The following is a 20301-nucleotide window of genomic DNA, read 5'->3' on the forward strand; positions in this document are numbered from 1 at the left end:
GACTTTGGCTGCCAGCTCCATCTCTGTGAGCATGGGACAGAGTGGCAGGGTGGGAACATCCCCAGGAGAAAGAAGCTGCAGATAAAGGTCCCTGGACTCCCTTGCTGCCCTCTTTGCTTTCTTACTCTCCTTTTCCTTCCCGTGGTGTCTGAGATGAGCCTCTCTCGAGGCATTGTCTTCACCAGGACACACTTTCCCAGCCCTGCATCTCCCTTTCCCAGCCCTGCCTCCCACCAGCACATGGGGGGCTGCTGGTACTACTTTGTGAACTCCACTGTGAACAATTTATGGTTGTGGATCTTCAAAAGCATAAAAGAAATAACCTCCTGAACTGACATCTGCTCTGATTCTGAAGCAGAAATGCTGGCTTTGATATCCTGATGCAAGCTGCTCTTAGAGTGTTTGGGCTGCATGTAAAAATTGACTGGAAGAGGTCTCAGAGAGTCCAAATGTTCCCTGCCTGAGAAATCAACTTTCATTTGCTATCAAATGTAAAGTTCTAAGCATTCAAACATGTAAGGCAGCAGGTGGAGGTTGAGGATGTCCTGTGTTTGGTGCCAGACTCAGTGAGCTCTAAGGTTTGGTGTGCAGGCAGTGGAAGAAATCTATGGGAGGTAGCATAGATGGGGAAGAGGAGAACAGAAAGAGCTGACTTGGGGTGGCACTGGCTGGGCTTGGGTTTTGTGGCTGCGTGGTTTATGAAGGCTTTGACCAATGTCCTCATTGCCTGGTTCTGTTCTTTCAACAGAAAACAAGGGAACAAGGAGAGATTTTAGAAGTTATGACAAACCTTGGCAGGTAAATGCAAAAAAGCCTAAAAAGTCCAAGAGTGACCTGGCAGTGTCCAACATTTCTCCGCCCTCACCGGAGTCCAAGTCATGTAAGAAGCTTCTCTACCTTGTTAAGTGGTGCAGACCCCCAGGCCTGTGGCATGTTTGCTCTGCTGGAGGGGGGTGGGAAAAGCAAACTGTGAGCAGTTGAAATGGCTGTGGGACACTCCCATCCAATGTGGGATGGAGAAATCTCAGCTCCACAGAGGGGAAACCTAAATGTTTCTGTGCAAATGCTGTGATGGAAGTGCAGTGAAACTTCTGGGCTGCAGGCAAGGAGCTGCAGGAGAAGCTCTTCTATGAATCTCTCCAAGAACAGAGCTGGGCTTGAGGCAGGTGATGTGATGAGTGATGTAAAATCACTGCTATGATTCTGAGGAATGAGTAAGTATAATAAAGAAAGGGGAAGGTCAGAATATCGTGACAGGATTTCAGTGTGTAGTGCCATAGGCAAGGCAATGGTGTCTGGTGGACCCCATCCATACCAGAGGGTTGTGTGTGTCAAAAGGCCTCCTCCAGGAGAGGCCATCTGGTTTGTCTGCAGCCTTGGCAGCTGTGATCCTGGGAGCTCCACAGCCGTTGAGCAGAAGCTCCCTTGCTCTCATCTGGCTTTCTCTCCTGACAAGCTGTGTTTCAGAATCCCATGGCCCCGTGGTGCTCTGGGGGGGATGGTTTGTTTCAGACTGACGCAGGCTCAGTCCCAGCTCGTTGAAGTTCTCTGCAGCCTGGCAGCCCTAAGGTTTGGCCATCTTTGGACGTGGGTTTGCTGTATTCAGTTAGTGCCTGTTTGTCTTTTGGTGGCACTGTGAGATTTGTGGTGTGGTGGGGAGAAAAGGCTGCCAGGCTGGATGAGGCAGGCTGGAGTGGTGGCACCGTGAAGAGAGGAGATGAGATGGCTGCAGAGGCAGGCAGGGAAGGAGTGTGGGATCTCGGCACAACAGGCAGGGGAGCAAAAAGGAGCCCTCAGGGTAGAAATTCTTTTCTGGTGTTTGTGTGTGGTCAGCAGAGGGCTAGCAGCAGTCCTAGCTGCAGCACTGCTCCATTACTGCCCTTTGATGTTGTAAGGGAGCAAAGCGATGAGGAGCCCTCGGGTTGTGCTCTCCAGGTTCACTGTGCTGGGGGCTGAGTCAGGCAGCGCTGGCTCACACAGGAATTTAGATGGCTTCTGATGAGCACGGTGGTTCCTAACCCAGGGGATTATGAATGAAACGATTGGCATTTGGAAGTGCCAACAACACTGCTCAGCTGTCCGCCGGCACAGAGGCTGCTCACACCCTGCTGCCTCCAGGCTCTCTGAACCATAGCTCAGCGCTGCCTCCGCCCTCGGCCCGACCTGTCTTCTTGCAACACAAAGCAGAGCTGGACTCTGACACTCCAACCTGCCCTGCTCTTCCCTGCTGCTCCCTGAGGCTTCCTATTGTCCCCTTCCTCCTGCTCCTATCTCTGGTGGTTCTATCTAACGCCTCCTTTGTCTCTGAGGATGTCTCTGATGGCAGCTGGAGGTACCGACTTACCCTTGTCCCTCATCCTTACCCTGCTCCTGAGTGAGTGTCAGAGGTCAGAATGCACTGCAGGGTGTCAGACTCTGTGGAGATGTCCAGTCTGAGGATGGTTTGGTTATGTCTGTGGGTGATGGACTCCCATTCTTTGTGACATAGCCTTATCCCATTTCTTTACCTGGAATAGATGGCTCCTGGCCTAACTTCAGTTTGCCCTTGTGGAGCTGCTCTGACACGGAGCAGGCTCTGTGTTCAGAGGGCAGTCGGCAACAAGGCAAAGTTCAATGCCAGCAGTTATCTGCATGGCTCTGAGCAGAATTCCCCCATCCCACCAGAAAATCACTCTGGCATGCCAGGTGGCCCTAGGACACTGGGCTTTGACCGCATGCTCTGCAGGAGTCCTCAGCAGGTAATGACAACGCCGTTGGCAAGCATGAATTAGCCAACAGCTGTCAAACGAGTAAAGAAACGTTTCAAGCTGGCCAGGGCTGTGTGGGAGATGAGAGGCTTTGGTTTTGAGGTGATAAATGCAGCTGGTTCTTTCTGTTGGGAATGTGGACAAGCCACCATCCTCTTCACCCCAGCGTGTGCAGGTCTCAGCACAGTGATGCTGCATCTGGAGACAGCTCAGCAACGCACTTGGTGGTGCTCAGTGCAGAGCAGTGGCAAAAGAAGCTGTTAAGCTGCAGTTGCAGGGCAGCATTGGTTTTGTTCTCACCTCTGCTAGTTCAAAATGTTCTCATTGGTCAGCTCAGCTCTGTCTGTTTTGGGTTTTAAGACATCTCAGATGTTCCTTTTCTCCCCTGCTGCTGCGAGGTGAGCTCAGCAGCTGGGAAACTTTCAGATGACATCAAAGAGTTTGCTAGCAGAGGATGAGCTCAGAACTCTACTTGATAGACTCACAGTGGTAGGTGTTGGAAGGGGTCTCTGGGGGGGATCTAGTTCACCCCCACCCCGCCTCAGGTAACACAGCTATGCCTACAGCAGGCTGCACAGGAGGATCTCCCTCCGAGATCCAGCTTGTTTGAGTGGCAGAGGGAAGATGGAAGGCTGTGCAGCATGGCCAGCAGGGACATCTGTCTCACCTCTCATCACCTATGTTAGCTACACTCCATGCCCTTTGTTAGATCAGCGGCTCCAGAGGGTGGTCTAAAGGCTCTATCTGAAGCCTTTCTTTTTGCTCTCAAAGCCCCAAGTGCCAACTCCTCATCTGCACCGGGCTTTTGTCCTTACCGGCCCTGGGGCGCACAGCTCTGTCTTGGTGCGAGTGAGTTACCTTTGGATGGGGTTGCACTACTTCTGTTACTTTTGTAGTTGCTGCTGTTAGTTCTTCCTGCTCACCAGTTAATTCAGCCACAAGAATCGTCCCAGGTATGGATCTGCTCATGGATGTTTTTGTTGTGGTTTCACACTGAGCAAAGAGTATTTCCAGCTGTTAAAGCAGGAGGAGAGTGAAGTTGCTTCCTCTCCAGGCTCTTGAGCTCCTAAACTCACTGTGCAGCTTTGTTTTCTTTCTGCTGTAGGAGTCTGAAGCACCACATCTAAACTTCATCTATATATCTGTGTATATTTAGTGCCAAGGTCAATAGAGCATCCTAAGTGGGATTGGAGGACAAAACCGGAGAGCCATGATTTTGATGAACTAAATCATATCCTTCAGGAGAGCAAAAAGCTGGGAAAGGCCCTTGAGAATCTGTCTCGCAGTAAGTGGATTGATTTCAGTTCTTTAACGTAACCATGCTGCCTGAGTTGTCACACAGGCAACTTATTTGTTGCCCTTGTCGAGGCAGGCCAAGTTCAGGGCCATCAGCAGCTCCATTCCTGGTGAGGAGGTTTGGAATGTCAGAGGTCGTTTAGCAGCTCTCCCTCTGAGGCCACCTCCCTGCACCTCCTTTTTCATCCCCAAGAGGCTGGCCTAAGGAAGGTGGTGGGAGCACAGCAGTGAGGCTGCTGCTTTGGGAGGCAGCAGTCAGACTGAAGGCAAAGCCTTAACTTCACTGATGGAGATTGCTGGAAAACAGGAGGTATTTTGAGTCCTTGACTCCATCTCATTCCCTGGAGCTTTCCACAGCTATTCAGATGAATGCTGTAAGCATCTCCAATAAACACTCCCATGGTACCCAGTGATGAGGAGTAGCTTCGGGGTGCTCTGTCTCATGCAGAAGAGACTGCAGCCAGCCCTTGAGAGCTGGCTCTTGGGTCCTTCACACAATGCCAGCCCTGCCGGGAGCTCTGCCAGGTGAGAGGCAGGCACTGGGAACTGAGCTTCCCTGCACCTGAAGGGCATCCCAGCTTTTGCCACAGGAAAAAGGTTTGGTCCTCACTTTGGCAGAGGACTAATCAAGCCAGAAATACTCAGTAACTAAATCCAGCTGCAAGCTAGAAGGAAGTACTGCTGGAAACCAGAAAGAACCACAGAATATCCAAGTGTGGGAAGGGCCTCTGGAGATCATCTGCTCCACCCTCCAGCTCAAGCAGGGCCACCTAGAGCTGTTTGCTCAGAACCATGTTTGTAGCCCTTGAATATCCCCAAGAATGAAAGCTCTGAGTCCCTCCAGAGTGCCTCCTGGTTCTCAGTTCTCAGCTGATTAACAGACCTCAAGGCAGACAGCAGGATCCTGCTCCTTCAAGAGAAAGAGAAACCACTGAAGCCTAAGAGCCTTGGTTCTGTTTATCTTCTACAGGGAAGGTCAGCACAGGAGTAAACCTCTCCCAACAAGGAGGGCAGAACTAGTCCGACAAAAGCTCAGCCTGTTCCCAAAGCACTGCAGTCCCCTGCGGGGGTGGGTGGCAGAGCTGCAGCGTGGGGGAGGTGTAGCACCGCGAGCTGCTTCTCTGCTTTTAGCAGCCTCTGAAAGGCATCCGAGTGGGGCTTTGTTTAGAAGCTTCTACGCTGCAGGAAACTCCCGGGGTGGAGGTGGTGGGCGTGGGGATGTGCTTGCCTGGAGCGCCGCTGACGTGCGTCAGACCTCGGGCTGCAGCCGGGCGCGCCTGGCGGCGAGCTGCCACCGCGGGAGCTCCCCTGCGCGGCAGGCGTCCTGCAGCGGCTCAGCCGGGAAGGGACCTCAGGGGTCGTCTACTCCAACCTCCCTGCCATGGGCAGGGACATCTCCCAGCTGCTTCCTCAGCTCCAGTCCAACTCTGCTCTGCCTCAGCTTCAAACCATTCTCCTTTGTCCTGTCTCCAGACACGCTTGGCAGATGCAGGATCCTTTCAGGCACTGGCAGGTAGCTTTAAAGTCCTCCTGGAGCCTTCTCCTCTGCAGGCTGCACACCCCTAGCTCCTTCAGCCTGTCCTCACAGCAGAGCTGCTCCAGCCCTTGGATCATCTTTGTGGCCTCCACCAGCAGCCTTTAGCAACCAGGTCAGGAGGGCACTGCCTAGGACAGCCCTGCAGTGGTTCCTCTGTCACAGAGCTGCTGATCCAAGCTGGCCTTGTAACTTGCCCGGGTCAGTTGGGCATCCAGCCCGGGATGTGTGCTGCTGATTGACCCACACAAGCAGCCAGGAGTGTTCTGCAGAGGGATTTTCATTTCTCCTCTTCAGGCTGAACTTGAGAATCGTGCTGCTCCCGTGTGAGATCAATGCCTCTGATTTATGTCCCATTGGCACTTTCAGATAAGCTCCATCAGCCCCTTCAGGGAGGTCATTTGATCTCCCTGCCGCAGCTGTCATCCACTGCTGCCTTGGATCCTGAAATCCATTTGCTGTGGGGGTGATGGATGAGCAATCATCCCAAATAATGGTGTTTGTGATGGGAACAGGAAGAATGGCAACATAATTATTGCTGTTCAATTACCAGGTGGAGCCTGCATGGCCAGATCAGAGCTGCTCTGCTTCTAAGCAGCTCTTCCCTACAGATGGTAAATGTTTAATCACCTTTGTGGAGGTGTTTGCTCTTCTGGCCTAGTCTCAGGACTAAAGTCCCTTCCAGAGTCACAGTGTCCTCTTCTGGAGCACTATTTGGCTTGCCAGAAGTCTTCCTATTGCTGTTGCAGAGCTGGGGGCTGGGTGAGTGCCATCTCGGGATGGTACCTCCCAGTTCTGGGGAGAAGGGAGCTGGCATTCAGGGGGTGGTAGAAGGGTGAACTAGGACTGTCTGTGGCCCACGTGTGCCACCCATCCTAACCACCCTCCTGTAGTGCCCTCCCTTCCCTAAAGGCGAGAGCTCCAAAAGGTTTTGCAGTGTTTACTCTCTTCCGAGGTGGCCTGGGGGATGTCTGTGGCCACGATGTCTCCACTCAAATTGCTGCACAGAGCTGCTGCGAAGGGCTGGTTCTTTGGGCATGCTCTTTGGAGGAAATGCTTTGTTTGGTGCAGTCAGAGCACTCCTGCTCTGGCCCTCTTTAACGCAAGGATGTGTGAGATAAGAGGTTTGCATTTCCCCTGTGCTGAAACAGGATCAGGGCCAGGGCTGGGATCCGCCGTGCTGGCAGCCGTGCTGGCAGCCGTGCTACGGCAGGAGGCTTTGCCATGGAACGTGGAAGCAGAATCATTAATGTTGGAGAAGAGCTTTAAGCTCATCGGTTCCAGGGGCAAGCCAGCCCCCACGAGCACCAGCCCCTGCCCTGCAGTGCCTGCCGGGTGCCTGTCGCAGCAGCCCTGCTGGCGGAGAGCAGTGGCACAGCTGGCGCAGGGCTCCTGCGCCTAAAGCTGCAGCGCTGCTAGGGCAGAACGGTCACGGCCTGGGGTTTGCCCCCGACCCTGGCACGCTCCGAGCCTGGCAGCAGCCACCGCAAGTTCCCTGCCCCGGACTGCCCCTGGCACTGGAGTTGGAATTGCACTGAGGTTGCCTCAGTGTGTCCTAAAGCTGCCAGGTCCTGAAGGCTTGGCAGGGAGCAGACCTGGCTCCTGGGGGGCTCTGTGGCCATCTTCTGGACGATCAGCAGAATGCTTAAAGCTCTTCGCTCCCACTGAGCTGGGGAAGGCAGTGAAAGGAGCTGCAGTTCAGTTTTCTTCTGCTGGCTACAGGCTGTGCAGGGAGGGAAGGGCCAGGCTCACGACAGGCGCATTCTCAGCTGGGGCTGTCTCTTGCAGTTGTTATTTAAGGACCACAAACTGAAAGCAGAAGCGGTCTCGGAAGTTTCACAGCTCTTGTTCTTGCCCCAGCATCCCTCCTCTAGCCTCAGGTGTGTGTAGCACAAGAAGCTGCTGCACAGCTTGAAGCTGCTGAGGAAGAAAGCAGCAGGCAGAGGTTTTGTGCCCATGTCAAAAAGAGCTGGACCTGTGTTCACTGGTTTGAAAATGAATTGTGTGCTGTGGAATGGAGGGCATCAGAGCCTGGAAATGCCTCCTTGAAGAGCAATAATGCTGTGGAGCACAGCGGCATCAGGCGCTGGATTGATTGTTTGCTGCAGGAGAGCAGCAGCAGGCAAGCTCTGCTGCTGAGAGCTGCTTGTGAGGAGCTGAGCCTTCTGGGGCCCGGTGGAACTGTTGTTAGCAATGCTCACTTGTAAAACTCCTTTCCTGGTAAGCTGGAAATGAAGCAGAATGTCCTAAAGGAATTCTTTCCCATGGAAGATGCCCATTCCAGACTCAAAGGTGGTGGTGGGGGTGTTATTTCATTAAAACGTGGTGCAGGTACTCCTTGGGAGGGGCTTTTCCATCAGAGCAGACACTACCATGCTGAAATCATCATCAGAGTTTTTCCCTCTGTTACCATCGTGCTGCTGCAGATTGCCACAGGGGTGGAGGTCTGGGCAGAGGGACCCAGGACAACCCAGTAAAGAATAGCTCTGACAACCCACGTGCCCTCTGAAACCAGCAAACAGCTGCCCTGGCAAACAGCTGCCCTGGCATTTGAGGCAGAAAAAGGCCGTGAAGTAAGCAGTGCTTTGGGGCAAGCTGCCTTTGGACTGCTGCTGACCTGGAACTGTTTCTGACCAGGCCCCCTGAGAACCTGGGATGTGCTTTGCTCTCCATCGGCCAGGATTTTCAGCGTGGTTCAGTGCTAGGTCACCTGCTCCCCCCGGGACTGTTCTGTACAGGTGTGGCACACATTGTCAGGCCACCTGGGAGCGTTTAATGTGCCATGGGGGAGTCAGAGTGAAAAGAGCTCACTGGCAGGGTGAAGGAGCAGGGGAGAACTGGAGGCAGGCACCAGCAGGAAACGTGCTCTTGTTTAGAGGGCTTGGATAAACTGCTTTGCATTCTACCATGACATTTGACTTGGGGATTTTCCTCTCCCTAAGTTCCATCTGTTCTCACAGCATCATTTCCACACTGAAGCGTGGAGGAAAAGAGGAGTCATGTCCATGCTGCCCTGCATGCTTGTCAGGGTGAGAGCTGCACCAGCAGGTGCCCATGCTCAACTATTACCCTTGCTGCTCTAGCTTCAGGGAGCTTAAGCTCGTTGGCATTTCTCTGTCCTAGCTCCTGTTTACATTTCCATATTCTGTTGGAAACTCATTTTGCTAACACTGGAGCTGAGGGGAGCTCAGGGCAGGTTGTTTCCAGGCAGTTTCACCAGTGGAACCCATGCTGCTCCACACTGTGGTGCAGAGAAGAGCAGGTGAACCTTGCAGCTTAAGCCTTGCCCTCCCCTGCTGTGCCACAAGGCATGGACAGAAAGAGTGCTTCTAAATCTTGATCTATGTTAATCTGTTTTGTTTTCAGGCATTGCTATTTCTGATGAAGTGGATAAGGTAAGACTTGCCTCAGGAACCCCACACAAAGAGGTGATTGTGGTAACTGTAGGCACTGAGAGCCGAATCTCCCTGTCCTGGCACAGTGCTGCTGGGCTCAGAGGAAGCCTGCACATAGAAAGCTCTGTAGGTGAGTACAGTTTGTGGCGATGAGCTCAGAGCTGCAGCCAGGGTGGGCTGGCGCCTAGGGACAGAACCATCTCACAGAGTGCCAGAGAGAGGAAGAGGCTTGGTGAGGTCAGTGTGGCTGCAGTGCGCTGCCCAGCAAGGCAGTGAGGTGAGGCAAAGCACGGCTGTGCCATGGAAGTGCCGTTTCTACCAGAGTATCAAAGTGCTGCTCTAGTCCTCAGTGTCTCTGGAGGAGAAATCAGCATCAGAAGGGTAGACACAGCACCCATGGGTGGCCTGCTCTGCTGCTGGCACTGCACACAGCCTGGGGGGCTGAAAGCGGGCATGGGTTTAGGTGCTTTTCACCTGTACCTAAGGGACTGGCAGCTTTCAGCAGGATTCCCACTGCAGGTTGCTGTGAGTTCAGCTGCTCCAAGAAGCATTTTTATTTATTATGAGAAGTTAGCCTGGGCAGAAAGGAGTGGGAGAAAAGGGCAGCAAGGGGAACCCTCGGAAAGGGCCAAGCAGCTTGTGTAAAGCAGGCACTGTGGGCAGGGCAATTGTCCTTTCTTCCTGGCTCCTAGGCATGTGCTGGGAGTCTCACCTTGGCAGGTGCCACTGGTGAGCAGAGCAGAGGCCACTGTCAGCTCATCTGCATTACCTGTCTGTGGCACCCAGCAGGCAGATGCACAAAGCTCGCAGAGATAGTAGTGGTCGAGTGTCTGAAGCCATGATGTGCTCCTTGGATTTCTCCCTTCTCCCCTGGCTGCATTCCGTTTTCAGTGTCCTGCTGTGCCAGGTCAACCTTGCAGCAAGCAGACATGGTGTAAAAGATGAGCTGGTCAAGTGGTGTGGAGAGGCAGGCAGATGGAGAGCGGTGATGTGCTCCTGGGTGTGCCGCAGGAAGCGGGACAGGAGAAGAAGGCTGAAAGTGGTTGAGCTCAGTGGTCTTAAAGGACTTTAGCAAACCAGACAGCTCTGGGATTCCATGATTCCAATCCAGGGTCACGTTTGGCTCCATCCAAATGGAAGCTCTTGGCCAGAGCAGGACAAAGGCGTTTGCAGGGAAGCAGCTCAGAGCCTGTGGCTTGGTGCATTTTACTGGCAGCCTCTGCTTCAGACAGTTCTGTGTCAGTGAGGGAGAGACTTTACAAATGGTTTGGGTTGAGAAGATGAGAAAATAGGGTTGCTAGGCTAAGTAAGCACTGCAGTGGCTTTTACCAGCTGCTCCCTGTTTGGAAATGATTGTTTCATGGCAAGGATATTCACTGACACACAGAGCTAGGGAACAGCCAAGGATCTGTTCCTGACATTTTCTCTCATTAGGGGATAGGAATAGAACATATCTGCTAATTAGGAACCTGTTTGAAGTGTCTCTGCTAGCCTAGAAAAGAGTTTAAAGCCACCCAACTATTCCTCTCCCATCATTTCATGTCTGATTTCTTGCTGTGGCTTGCAGCTGTCCTGTCCTCTTGTATATGACCCTTTGCAGCCCTTCTAGTGAGGCTGAGAATAGAGACAGCACTTCAGAGAGCTCCTCTGCTGTGAGGGCAGGCTGAGGGAGCTGGAATTGTTCAGCCTGGAGAAGAGAAGACTCTGGGGACACCTTAGAGCAGCCTGCCAGTACCTGAAGGAGGCTGCAAGAAGGCTGCAGAGGGACTAGACCCGGGGCAGTGGTTTGAAATGAGCAGATTTAGATTGGATGTGAGGAACAAGTTCTGCACCATGCTGGAACACTGCAACAGGTTGCTCAGGGAGGTAGCTAAGGCCCCATCCCTGGACATCTTCAAGGTGAGGCTGGAGAGGGTTCTGAGCAAGCTGCTCTAGTGGAGATTGTCTCTGCTGGCTGCAGGGGGCTTGGACTGGATGCCCTTTGGAGGTCCCTTGTGACTCAAACTGTTCTATGATATCACTTCAGAACAGCTTCCTCAGACAACTCTTAAGGACAATTCGTTTCCTTCGTGTGAGTCCCCAGACTGACACTGGAAGCCATGGCTCTTGCTGTGACTCTTCCAGTTGCACTTTGCTGGCAGTCCTCTTGCAGCAGCAGTTAAAAATACCAGCACTGGCCCCAGCAATGCATCCTATTAAAATGTTAATGCCATTCTTCAGTCGAGAGGTACATTATGTAAATGCCAGCAGGGCTATTTCCGAAGTGGCAAACGCAGATGTATGTATTAGCTTAGCATTAATTCATCATGCAAACAAGGGCAGTGCTGTTCATCTGCAGCAGCCTTTTGGCTGGGCTGTGTGGGGTGGAAGCGACCTGAAGCACTGCTCAGCAGAGCTGGCACTGTGCTGCCCTGGAGCGTTGTGTGCTCGTTAAAGAGACAGCAGCAGTTTCCAAGATGATCCTCCAGATAGCTCCAACTGCTGCTGCAAAGTAAGAAATAGGAGGGGGTTAGGCACTGGGCTGGGCAAATCTCTCTTGGAATCATAGTATTGCTTTGGTTGGAAAGGGCCTCTAAAATCACCAGCCTCAGACCACCACCCGTTAATGGGAATCCTTTCATCAGTCCATGATGGTTTCTGGGTCTCCTGTAGCCCTCTGAAATGCTCAGCTGCTGTCCTCGGCTTCTACTTTCTAATGACCACTTCTGTTTTCTGCTTATTCTTGGCCTCGTGTGGCTGAGAACCAGCAGAGCAGTGCCTTTCTTTCTGTTTTTCGTTTCTCCTCAGGACACAGCAGGTTTTAACACTCCCCTCCTGCGACCTCGAGTGATTGGAGAGTGGATTGGCCGTGAGGAGAACGATGCCGACCCCCTGGCGGCGGAGATGCTGCAGCCACCGACTCCCCGGAACAAAAACGAGCAGTGGGACAGCGAGGACAGCAGCAGTCCTGGAGGAAGGTGAGGCTTGGGGGCAGCCTGAGGTCGTGGTATTTGTGAAGCAGGGGTGGTTTTGTGCCACCTGGTTTCTGAGGGGGTCTCCCCACCCTCACCATCAAGAACTTCTTCCTATCCAGGACAGATTTTTATTCCCCTGTGTAAAGCTCAGTGTGTGTTGATATCCCTTGTGTAGCTATTTTGTGATGGAAACTCTCAGCCCCTTCCAGCCCTCCTGTCCTGGCAGCAGTTGGCTCAGTACCAGGCTCACCTCTCAGAACTGTGCCTGCTGGCAGCAGGATTAAGCTCATTCCCAGCTCACTGTTGGTAGTTTTCAATAAGCAAAAAACCTGGAGAAGTTTTGAGGTGAATCAAGGTTCCTGGGGAGCTTCCCCAAGGGGAAGTGGGTGTAGAGTGGGGAGCTAGGGTGATTTTTAATGTGATGCTCTTGTTCCTTAGAGCCTGGCATGAACTAGAGCTTACAGAGGCCACATCCATAGCCTGATGTCCTAAACTCAAAGCCTGTTCTGCATCTCCCAGGTCCACTTTGTTTTATTAGTGTTTATCCTCGCAGTGGGAAGTAAACTATCCTTGCTTTTACCAAATTCCATACGTTTGCAACACGTCTGCTTCCTGCAGCAGGCTGTGAGGCAGCCTGAGGTGTCGCTGACAGCCTCCTGTGCAGCGCCGAGCTCCTGTCCCATTGCCTTTGCCTTGGTACTGTGAGGAAGCAGCAGTGGCCCAGCTGGTTCGAGAGTGCTGTGCAGCAGAGCTGGAGGCCATCCTGGGCTGCAGTGGGTCAGGAAATGTGTGACCTGTTTTGCAGAGAGCAGCAGTAAGAGAAAGTTGTGCTTTCCTCCCTCACAGCTTAAAAATGGAGCCAAAGAGCAAAGGACTGAAGCAGCAGCAGCAGCAGCACAAGAAGCTGCTGGCAGCCATGCTCTCGCAGGACTCCTTCGACTCTGCCCAAAGCACCGCGCCCTCCGTCACCGAGGAAGACATTGACAATGAAGATGATGCAATGGAGCTGCTGGGTAACTGCAAAGCATTCCCTCTTCTTCCTGCCACTTCCTTTAGTAGAAAGGAATCTAGCAAGGGCCGTAGCTGCGCACAGGTTAGCTTCAAACTGCTCCTCCTCTCTGAAACTCAAGTATCCAGCGGCTGTGTGGAGGCTCTTAGGGTTTGGCTTGCAGCTTCCAGGAGTGAAAGCAGTGGAGAGTGTGTGAGGAAGGCAGCAGCTGCATCCAGGTGCTGTGCAATGCCAAATGCTCCAGGTGATCTCCTACACCAAGCACTTGCAGGCTCTGCTTGAAGAATGTGTTTAGGTGCAAGGAGCAGAATTAGCTGCACTACCTCTCATTTGGTTCTTCTCAGCTGTCTCAGTTCTGCCTTTGGTGGGGTTTGTTTGGGATTCAGCAGCTACAAACAGTTTAGGCAGTGGGAATCCAGAGGTTTGGCTCTGGTTTTCCAGCATACTGTAATATTAGCTATGCTAAATTACACTCTAGGAGCATCTCTGCTGCCTTTCCTAGAATTGCTGGTTGTGAGAGAAGGGAAGTAGTTGCAGAAAGTGAATTGATCTTCCCTTTTCTGCCACAGTTCAGTGTGAGATATTTAACAGCTACTCCTGGTTTGCAACAGTTTTTTCTCCCAGCTTTTGTTAGCTTTGTCTGGAGATAAAGCCCAGCAAGGGAGTGAAATGTGGCGATTGAGCTGCATTTGCCATGGCCAGAGGCGGCCTCAGGGCGGCGCAGTCCCAGCGGAGCCCACCGGAGGGCGCTGCTGCTTGGCTTATGCCCGTGCGGGCTTGTTGCGAGCGGCCGAGCCGCAGAGCCGGGGGCTGCAGGGGAGCAGGAGCGCTCGGACTGCTGCGGAGCTGTGGGATCTCTCTTCTCATAGGTTATCGATATAAAACAGATGCTTCCGTCCAGAAAGCTTGCCCCAAAACCTGCGGGTGGCTGCCAGAACTGGTGAGGCATTTTGAGCTGCTGTTCTGCAGCTGGCTGTGGTCTTTTTTGCTGCTCCTTGCCATGGACGTGAATTTCAAACCTGTAGTTGTAGGTAAGTGTGCAGCAGAGTGTCAGAACTACAACAGTGACCTTCACGTGCTGGACACACTGGCAAGGAGCATACAGAAGAATGTAGAAACGATTTGGTCTTTTTTTCTCCTTGAAACTAGAGTAGTAGAAACATTTTCATAGGAGCTGGCAGCTGCCTCTGTAGCATCAGCGAAAGGATTCCTCTTCCCAAAGCTCCGCTGCAGCCTGTGGCTCTCTGAAACTGCCCAGACTTTCCACCCTAACAAAATGTGTGCTCCCTGTGGCAGGCTTCCCAGGCCAGGGCAGAGATCTTGTGAGCCTGCTCAGGACTGTCCTAAAGGTGCAAATTGTGAGTGTCTGCCTGGTGTCATCTGGAGTGCTGCAGGAGCTCCGAGGGCAGCACTTGGCAGACTGTGCCACAGGCACACCAGCAGCTGTTATTGCTGACTGCTCCATCCTGGTGGGAAGGAAGTGGGAGCCAGGCAGGAGTGGCTCTGCCAGGGCAGTGTGGGCTTGGTGTAGCTTAATCTGGTTGTGAAACTCGGCAGCAGTGGTGGGACTGTGAGGTCTGGGTGAGCAGTTGGGCCTGATGATCTCAAAGGTCCCTTCCAGCCTCAGCAGTTCTAACCAAGGCTTCCTTGTGGCATGGCTGCCCCTTGCTCACTTGCCACGTCCCTGGCAGGTTTCTGAGCACACCCAGGTGGGATGCTCTTCCTTGCTGTGTGAGCTCTCTGTTGGACCCCAGCAGCTGGCTCCAGTGGTCACTGCAGCAGGCTCCAGGCAACTCTCTCATCCCTTTCTCTGGCTGGCTCTCGGCGTGCACATAACCGCAGGCAGCTGGGAGTGAACGGCTGTGGAGAGAGCTCCTCAGGCTGTCACAGATTTAATTGTTCCATCACCAGCACCTAACTGCAGAAGTTCTCTAAGTGAGGTTTGAGATGGAGGAGGCTTGGCAAGGTGTCTGCCAATGGCTTGCAGGCCTACTTCTGCCACTGGCCATGAGGGGAAATGAATCTTTGCGGGGGATTTTATCGGATGCTTTTCATGCTAACTTGGATGCCCTTAGAGGGAGAGAGAAATCTCTTGACATGTTCAGTATTTCTGAGAGGAACTCACTTTCCTGCTGTGCTTCAGGAAATGGAGAGCAACTGGGTTATGTCAGTCACAAATAATCAGGCTGAGTCAAGGCTGTGTTGTTTCAGGAGTGCTCCCATCATGGTCTGATTGCAGTGGTGCTGCCTGCCTGAGCTCTGCTCCAGGAGCGTGGCTGGAGAGCACAGAGCTATGGGGAGGGTTAGCTGGGGTCATTTCTTCATCTGAGACTGGCCTGGGGAAGAGAAAGAGTAGAACACCCCTACGGAGGTGGACTTCTGGGTGCTGGTAGGTGAGTTCAACATGAGCCAGCAGTGTGTGCTCCCAGCCCAGAGCCAGCCCTGTCCTGGGCTGATTCCCAGCAGTGTGAGCAGCAAGACAAGGGTGGAGATCCTTCCCCTCTGCTGTGCTCTGCTGAGGTCCCCCCCGCAGCGCTGGGGCAGCTCTGGAGTCCTAACAAACGAAGGAACTATTAGAGTGGGACCGCAGGAGGCCACCAAGATGATCCCAGGGCGGAGCCTTAAGTACCTCACACTTCACTCCTCAGGGCAGGGCTCTGGAGCTGTGCTGAGCCTGCTGGAGCATGGTGGGGTTGGTTCCTGAGGAAAGGTCTGCTCCCTCCATCTGAGGAGGTGGGTGCTCTGACCCTCCAGTGCCAGTGCAGCTCACCATGCCAGGCACCTTTTCCCCTGGCCACACCACCGCCCGCCTGGGTTTTCTTCCCTGTTCTTCTGGGACGCTTCAGAAGCACAGAGTTGCCTCAAAACCTAACCAGGTGTTCACCCAGCTGTGCTGTCTCCTTGCAGAGGATCTGGACGACCTGAGGATGGAAGGAGTCACAAGTGTGGTGTCTTCTGGCAGCAAGTTCAATCCAGCTCGGAGCACTCACCTGGTGGAGCCTCAAGCCAAGGTGACGCTGAACATCTGTGCAAGGTGTGCCAGGTAAAAACCAGCCCAGCCCCTTCTGCCCTCCTAGGTGCCCCTGGACTCAGATTCTCAGTGTGTGCTGTGCTCAGGGGCCAGCCGATGCCCCCTCCTGTGCCAGACAAAAGGAATCACTTAGCTACCAGCTAACCTGTGGCCCCTGGCAGCTGGGCTGTGGCAGCGATGCTGACGCTTGCTGTGTCACATCCACAGTGAACCAAAGAGTAGAGGCAGTCTCAGCAGAGCCTTACAGCACTTCTCTGTCTCCAGCTTCATTGGACAGCGGAGCTCTGTGGTTTTGCAGGGGATGAACAGGGAATGCCCAGGCTCCAGCACCTGTGTGAATGGAGACTGAGTTGCACAGGTGCACTTCAGCATTCCCAGCAGTTGCTTCTTAGCGCTCCGTAATCCCATCCCGTTCCACCTCCGAGAAATAATTTAGTCAGCCTGAACCCTTTTTGGGTTTGACAGCTGGAAATAATTCTTGCATGTACAGTAGGAGGGCCAAATAAACAGGTTGGTGTTGCGGGAGCCAAGTCAACTTGAGAAGGCAACACTAACAGAACCCCCTGAAATCGCATTCTTCTCTGCAGACAAAAGCTCGTTTGGAGCAGGGCTCTAAGCCTGTTTAAATGACAAAAGTGCCCTTCTCACCCTCCCGTTAATGGGCCAGATTAGCAAGAACAAAGCAGAGGCATGCCAATTTTATCTGCCTGCCTTTGCCAGTGCCTGCTCCATTGTGTAGCTTGAGAGGGGATTAGCTGCTTGTAAATAAAAAGCAACCTGTGGTGAAATTAAGTCAAAAGTTTGGCCATATGCCACCCTACCGCTCAGCTTCTTTCCCATTTTGCTCCTAAATTACTACTTTTAAAAGGCACTTACGTAGGAGGGGCTGCAGAGCGCTCTCCGATACTCTGGGGCGCTGCATCGCCCATGTACCAGCATCTCCTCAGCAGGGCTGTGGAGCTCAGGGGGCAGGGACCGGTGGTCTCCTGGAGCCCTCCTGCTTTGAGTCAAGAGCAGCCAGGGGATGCTCCCTGATTCGCCAGGAAGGACTTGCTTAGGATCCTGGAAATTCTTGCCAAGCAGCCCGGTGAAAGTGTGGCAGCTCTTCTCAGCTGGCATCAGTGGTTCGTAGATTAATCATGGAAAAGGAAGGAAAAGAGAGGTGCTAAGTTTCCTGCGTGGCCTTCTTGAATGCTCAGGAAACCTTACATGGATTAGCCTGAAGGTTAATTAAAGCTGGAATTCCCTCCAGCAGCCCCTGACAGCAGGTGCCACAATATTCCATGTTCCCTCTGCCCTGCACACCAGGGCGCAGACAGCTCAGATCTGGTGCCGAACCTCACAACCTTGGCCCCTGCTCTTGTCCTGTAGCTGGCTGGCCTGTGTGGCTGTGCACTCTGAGAGGGAGAGGAGAGTGTCACAGCCCCCCTTCTGTCAGCTAACTCCTGCAGAGCAGTGCTTCCCTCAGCCTGGGCACTCGCTGCATGGTCCCTTCCTAGCAGGGGTTCTCTGCTCTTGCTGCAGCTGAGCGTTGTCTTCAGAGTTGGGAGGAATTCAATAACTAAACCATCTCAGAGCAAGGCTGGGGGGGAGCAGGTGTTGTGGTCAGGAGTGAGGAGCCAGCACATACCCCTCAGCACCACGCAGGCTCTGGAGTGCTTCATCCCCACTGAGCCTGAGGATGCCTTTCCTCTCTACCTACAGTGCAGTCAGGCCTCTCTTCTGAGACCCCCCAGCAGCTGGAGCAGTGAGTGGAGAGAGCTGTGTGAAGCTCCAAGGCTCTTTTGCTGCTTGGCTGCAAGAGAGTTCAGTTTGCTGTTGCTGGGTGGCGCAGCCATGGCCAGCACTGCTCTGAGCCCCGGCCTGGGCTCTGCCTCCTGCCTGCGGAGCTCTCCGTGCTGGCTGCTCTGCGTCCCTGCGGCCAAGCCTTGCGTCTGTCACAGCGTCGGGAGGCAAAGCATTGCTTTGGGTTAGAAATGCTGTTCTGGGGGCTCCTGGTCCGTGGGCAGCCTCTTGTGATGAGCAGGCTGGTGATAGATGCTCTGGGCTCTGCTCACAGGCACAGCTGAGAGGGCAAAGCAGAGGCTGCCCTCTGGGCCGTGCCTTAGGTTACAGTTCCACAGGTGCCCTTCCTCTTCCTCATGCCCATCCGCGGTTGCTCTGAGGGAGGAGCTGTGCACAGCAGTGCTGCAGACAGCAGGGCTTGTCGAGTCGGCTCAGCAGAGCTGGGCTGCTGGGGGGGTGCTGGCTGCCCGGGGGAGGGAGATATCTTCCTGCTTGAAATCTGACTGGCAGAGTTCCAAATGTTAGGAAACATTCGAGCTCGGGCTGGGAGCTGACTCTTGCATCTGCATACATCTGATTCTTGCACCTTGCTGGCTGTTACAAACAACTGTGAGCAGTTCCCTGTCTTTGATTCCTTTCCTCTCCGTTTTCCTGTGATCCCTCCTCCAGAAGGTTCCTGGGGCTCTTTGGAGAGGGATTTCTTTAAACAACTGACAGACAATTGAGAGTGGTTGTGATTAGAACTAGAATGAACCACCCAAACCTCCACTTTTTTCTTGTAGAAGCTGGCGTCTAACCTTCAGTGCTGAGATCTTCACCCATCACCTTCCACTAACAGATGAAGTTATGACAGCCCAGGGCAGGGGTTTTCAGAAAAGCAAAGCTATGCACCCCAGGGACACCTGGGAGGTAGAGGTGAGAGATGCTTTCAAGCTCTCACACCAAGCTGGTTTTTACAGCTTACGGTTTAAAGACCAGCCCACTCACCCCACCCCTGCCACAAGCCCCTGACAAACAAAACCCCCAAATCCAGCCCCAAGAGAGGGAAAGAGCAATAAAAGGAGGGATCATTCCCTGCAGTATAAGTTGGTTTGTAGCCTGGAATATAGCTGTAAGGGCAGAGGCCTCGCTGTGCTCTGCAGAGATGCTTCCCAGCCCAGGCTGATATGCAGATGGAGAGCAGCTTTGAGAGGGTGTTCAGACAGGAAAGGGCTGCAGAGCAGTGTCAGTGCCAGAGCTGCTGCTGGGCTCCAGGGCAAGGGAAGCAGCAGGTCAAGACACCTGAGCAGGGGGGTGGCATCATTCGGAAGGTGGAACAAAATGAGGTTTATAGATACAGAAGAGAGGCTGCAGCCCCCTCTCTGTGTTCAGAAAATTTGGGGGTTGCTGTTCAGTGCAGAGTCAGCACAGAGCCTTTTGGTGCAGCTGAGCTGGCCTTGGTCATAGCAGTTCCTGCTTACCTGAGGGCACAGCTGGGCTGGGAGGGAAGTGCCAGGCTCAGTCTGGAAGGAAGCTTTGTGGCTGCTCTCTCACCTACAGGCAGAACCAGTGAACTCCAGGTCTGGCTGATGAGCCCTCAGGCACCCTCCTCACGCACCAGCAGAGCTCCCCTGGGTTAAAGGAAGATCTGAACAGCGATTTGTAGGAGCCAAACCACACTTCCACCTCTGCTGCTGCGCTGTGAGGTGCAGCTGAGCGCTTTGCAAGAGTTTAATCAGGCATAAGGTCTGAGATAACCTTAATATGTTGTTTGAATGAATTTTAGGAGGGGTTCTTTTCTCTTTCTCTACCCTTCCTTTTCTTGCAAGGACCACCCATTAGCCTTGTGTGCCCACTGCCATGCTCCAAAGTTAAACCTTGTTCTTGTGGAGTCCTGCCAATGCATTCCTGGAAGTAAGAAGCTTTTTGTTTTTAATAGTGCAGGGGCTGCATTCATTCTTCTTCCCATCAATAGGATACAAAAAAGGGGTTGCATGTGATTAAAAAAGCAATGGGATTATAGCAAACAGACTGTGCCACCAGCCTGGAGGCTGCTGAGCAGGAATGCTGGGCAGGAGCAGCAGGCGCATACAAATGGAGCTCAGCCGCAGTAGTTCAGTTCCTATCCGAGCTGGAGCAAAGGCACCAGGTCCTGTGGCCCTTCAGCACGAGAGGGGTCAGGTCTGTGGGTGTCCACAAAGGAGCTGCCTCTCTACGTGGGGTATCAGCCATGGCTCTGCTGCCTGGCACCACCGGGGTGCAGAGCACAGTTCAAGTGCAGCAGCATCTGCTGGAGCTGCTAATGTGGGATAAATGAGGTGCTCTGAGCCTGCTGCCATCCACAGAGGCTCCTGAGAACTTGGTTTGGGGAAAAGCACTCCAAAATTCCCGTGGCAGCTTGCCTGGCTGTGGTAGCTGCATGGCTGCCCTGCTGGGCAGCTCCAGCTCTGACTGCTGTCCAGGCTCTTGTCCTCCAGGCTTTCAGTGAGCTTTGCTCATTCACTGCATGGCTTGGGCTGGAAGGGACCTCAAAGCTCATTCAATTCCAATCCTCTGCCATGGGCAGGGACA

At 53.4% G+C, this 20301-nt stretch overlaps 1 protein-coding gene across 4 annotated transcripts in view; it reads left to right on the forward strand.

The window, feature by feature from the left end:
- C34H8orf34 (chromosome 34 C8orf34 homolog) overlaps nt 1-20301 on the forward strand; it is a 47436-nt gene that overhangs the window by 14935 nt on the left and 12200 nt on the right. For 3 of the 4 annotated variants that reach the window (XM_064170497.1, XM_064170498.1, XM_064170499.1), the window contains exons 3-8: nt 749-880; nt 3904-4032; nt 8944-8972; nt 11760-11929; nt 12773-12939; nt 15843-15978. In XM_064170497.1, the coding sequence (XP_064026567.1) occupies nt 749-880; nt 3904-4032; nt 8944-8972; nt 11760-11929; nt 12773-12939; nt 15843-15978 (763 nt within the window). The remainder of the gene's footprint in view (nt 1-748; nt 881-3903; nt 4033-8943; nt 8973-11759; nt 11930-12772; nt 12940-15842; nt 15979-20301) is intronic. The other variant, XM_064170500.1, reaches the window with a different exon arrangement.

The sequence above is a fragment of the Pogoniulus pusillus genome, chromosome 34 (assembly GCF_015220805.1).
Source record: "Pogoniulus pusillus isolate bPogPus1 chromosome 34, bPogPus1.pri, whole genome shotgun sequence".
Taxonomy (NCBI): domain Eukaryota; kingdom Metazoa; phylum Chordata; class Aves; order Piciformes; family Lybiidae; genus Pogoniulus; species Pogoniulus pusillus.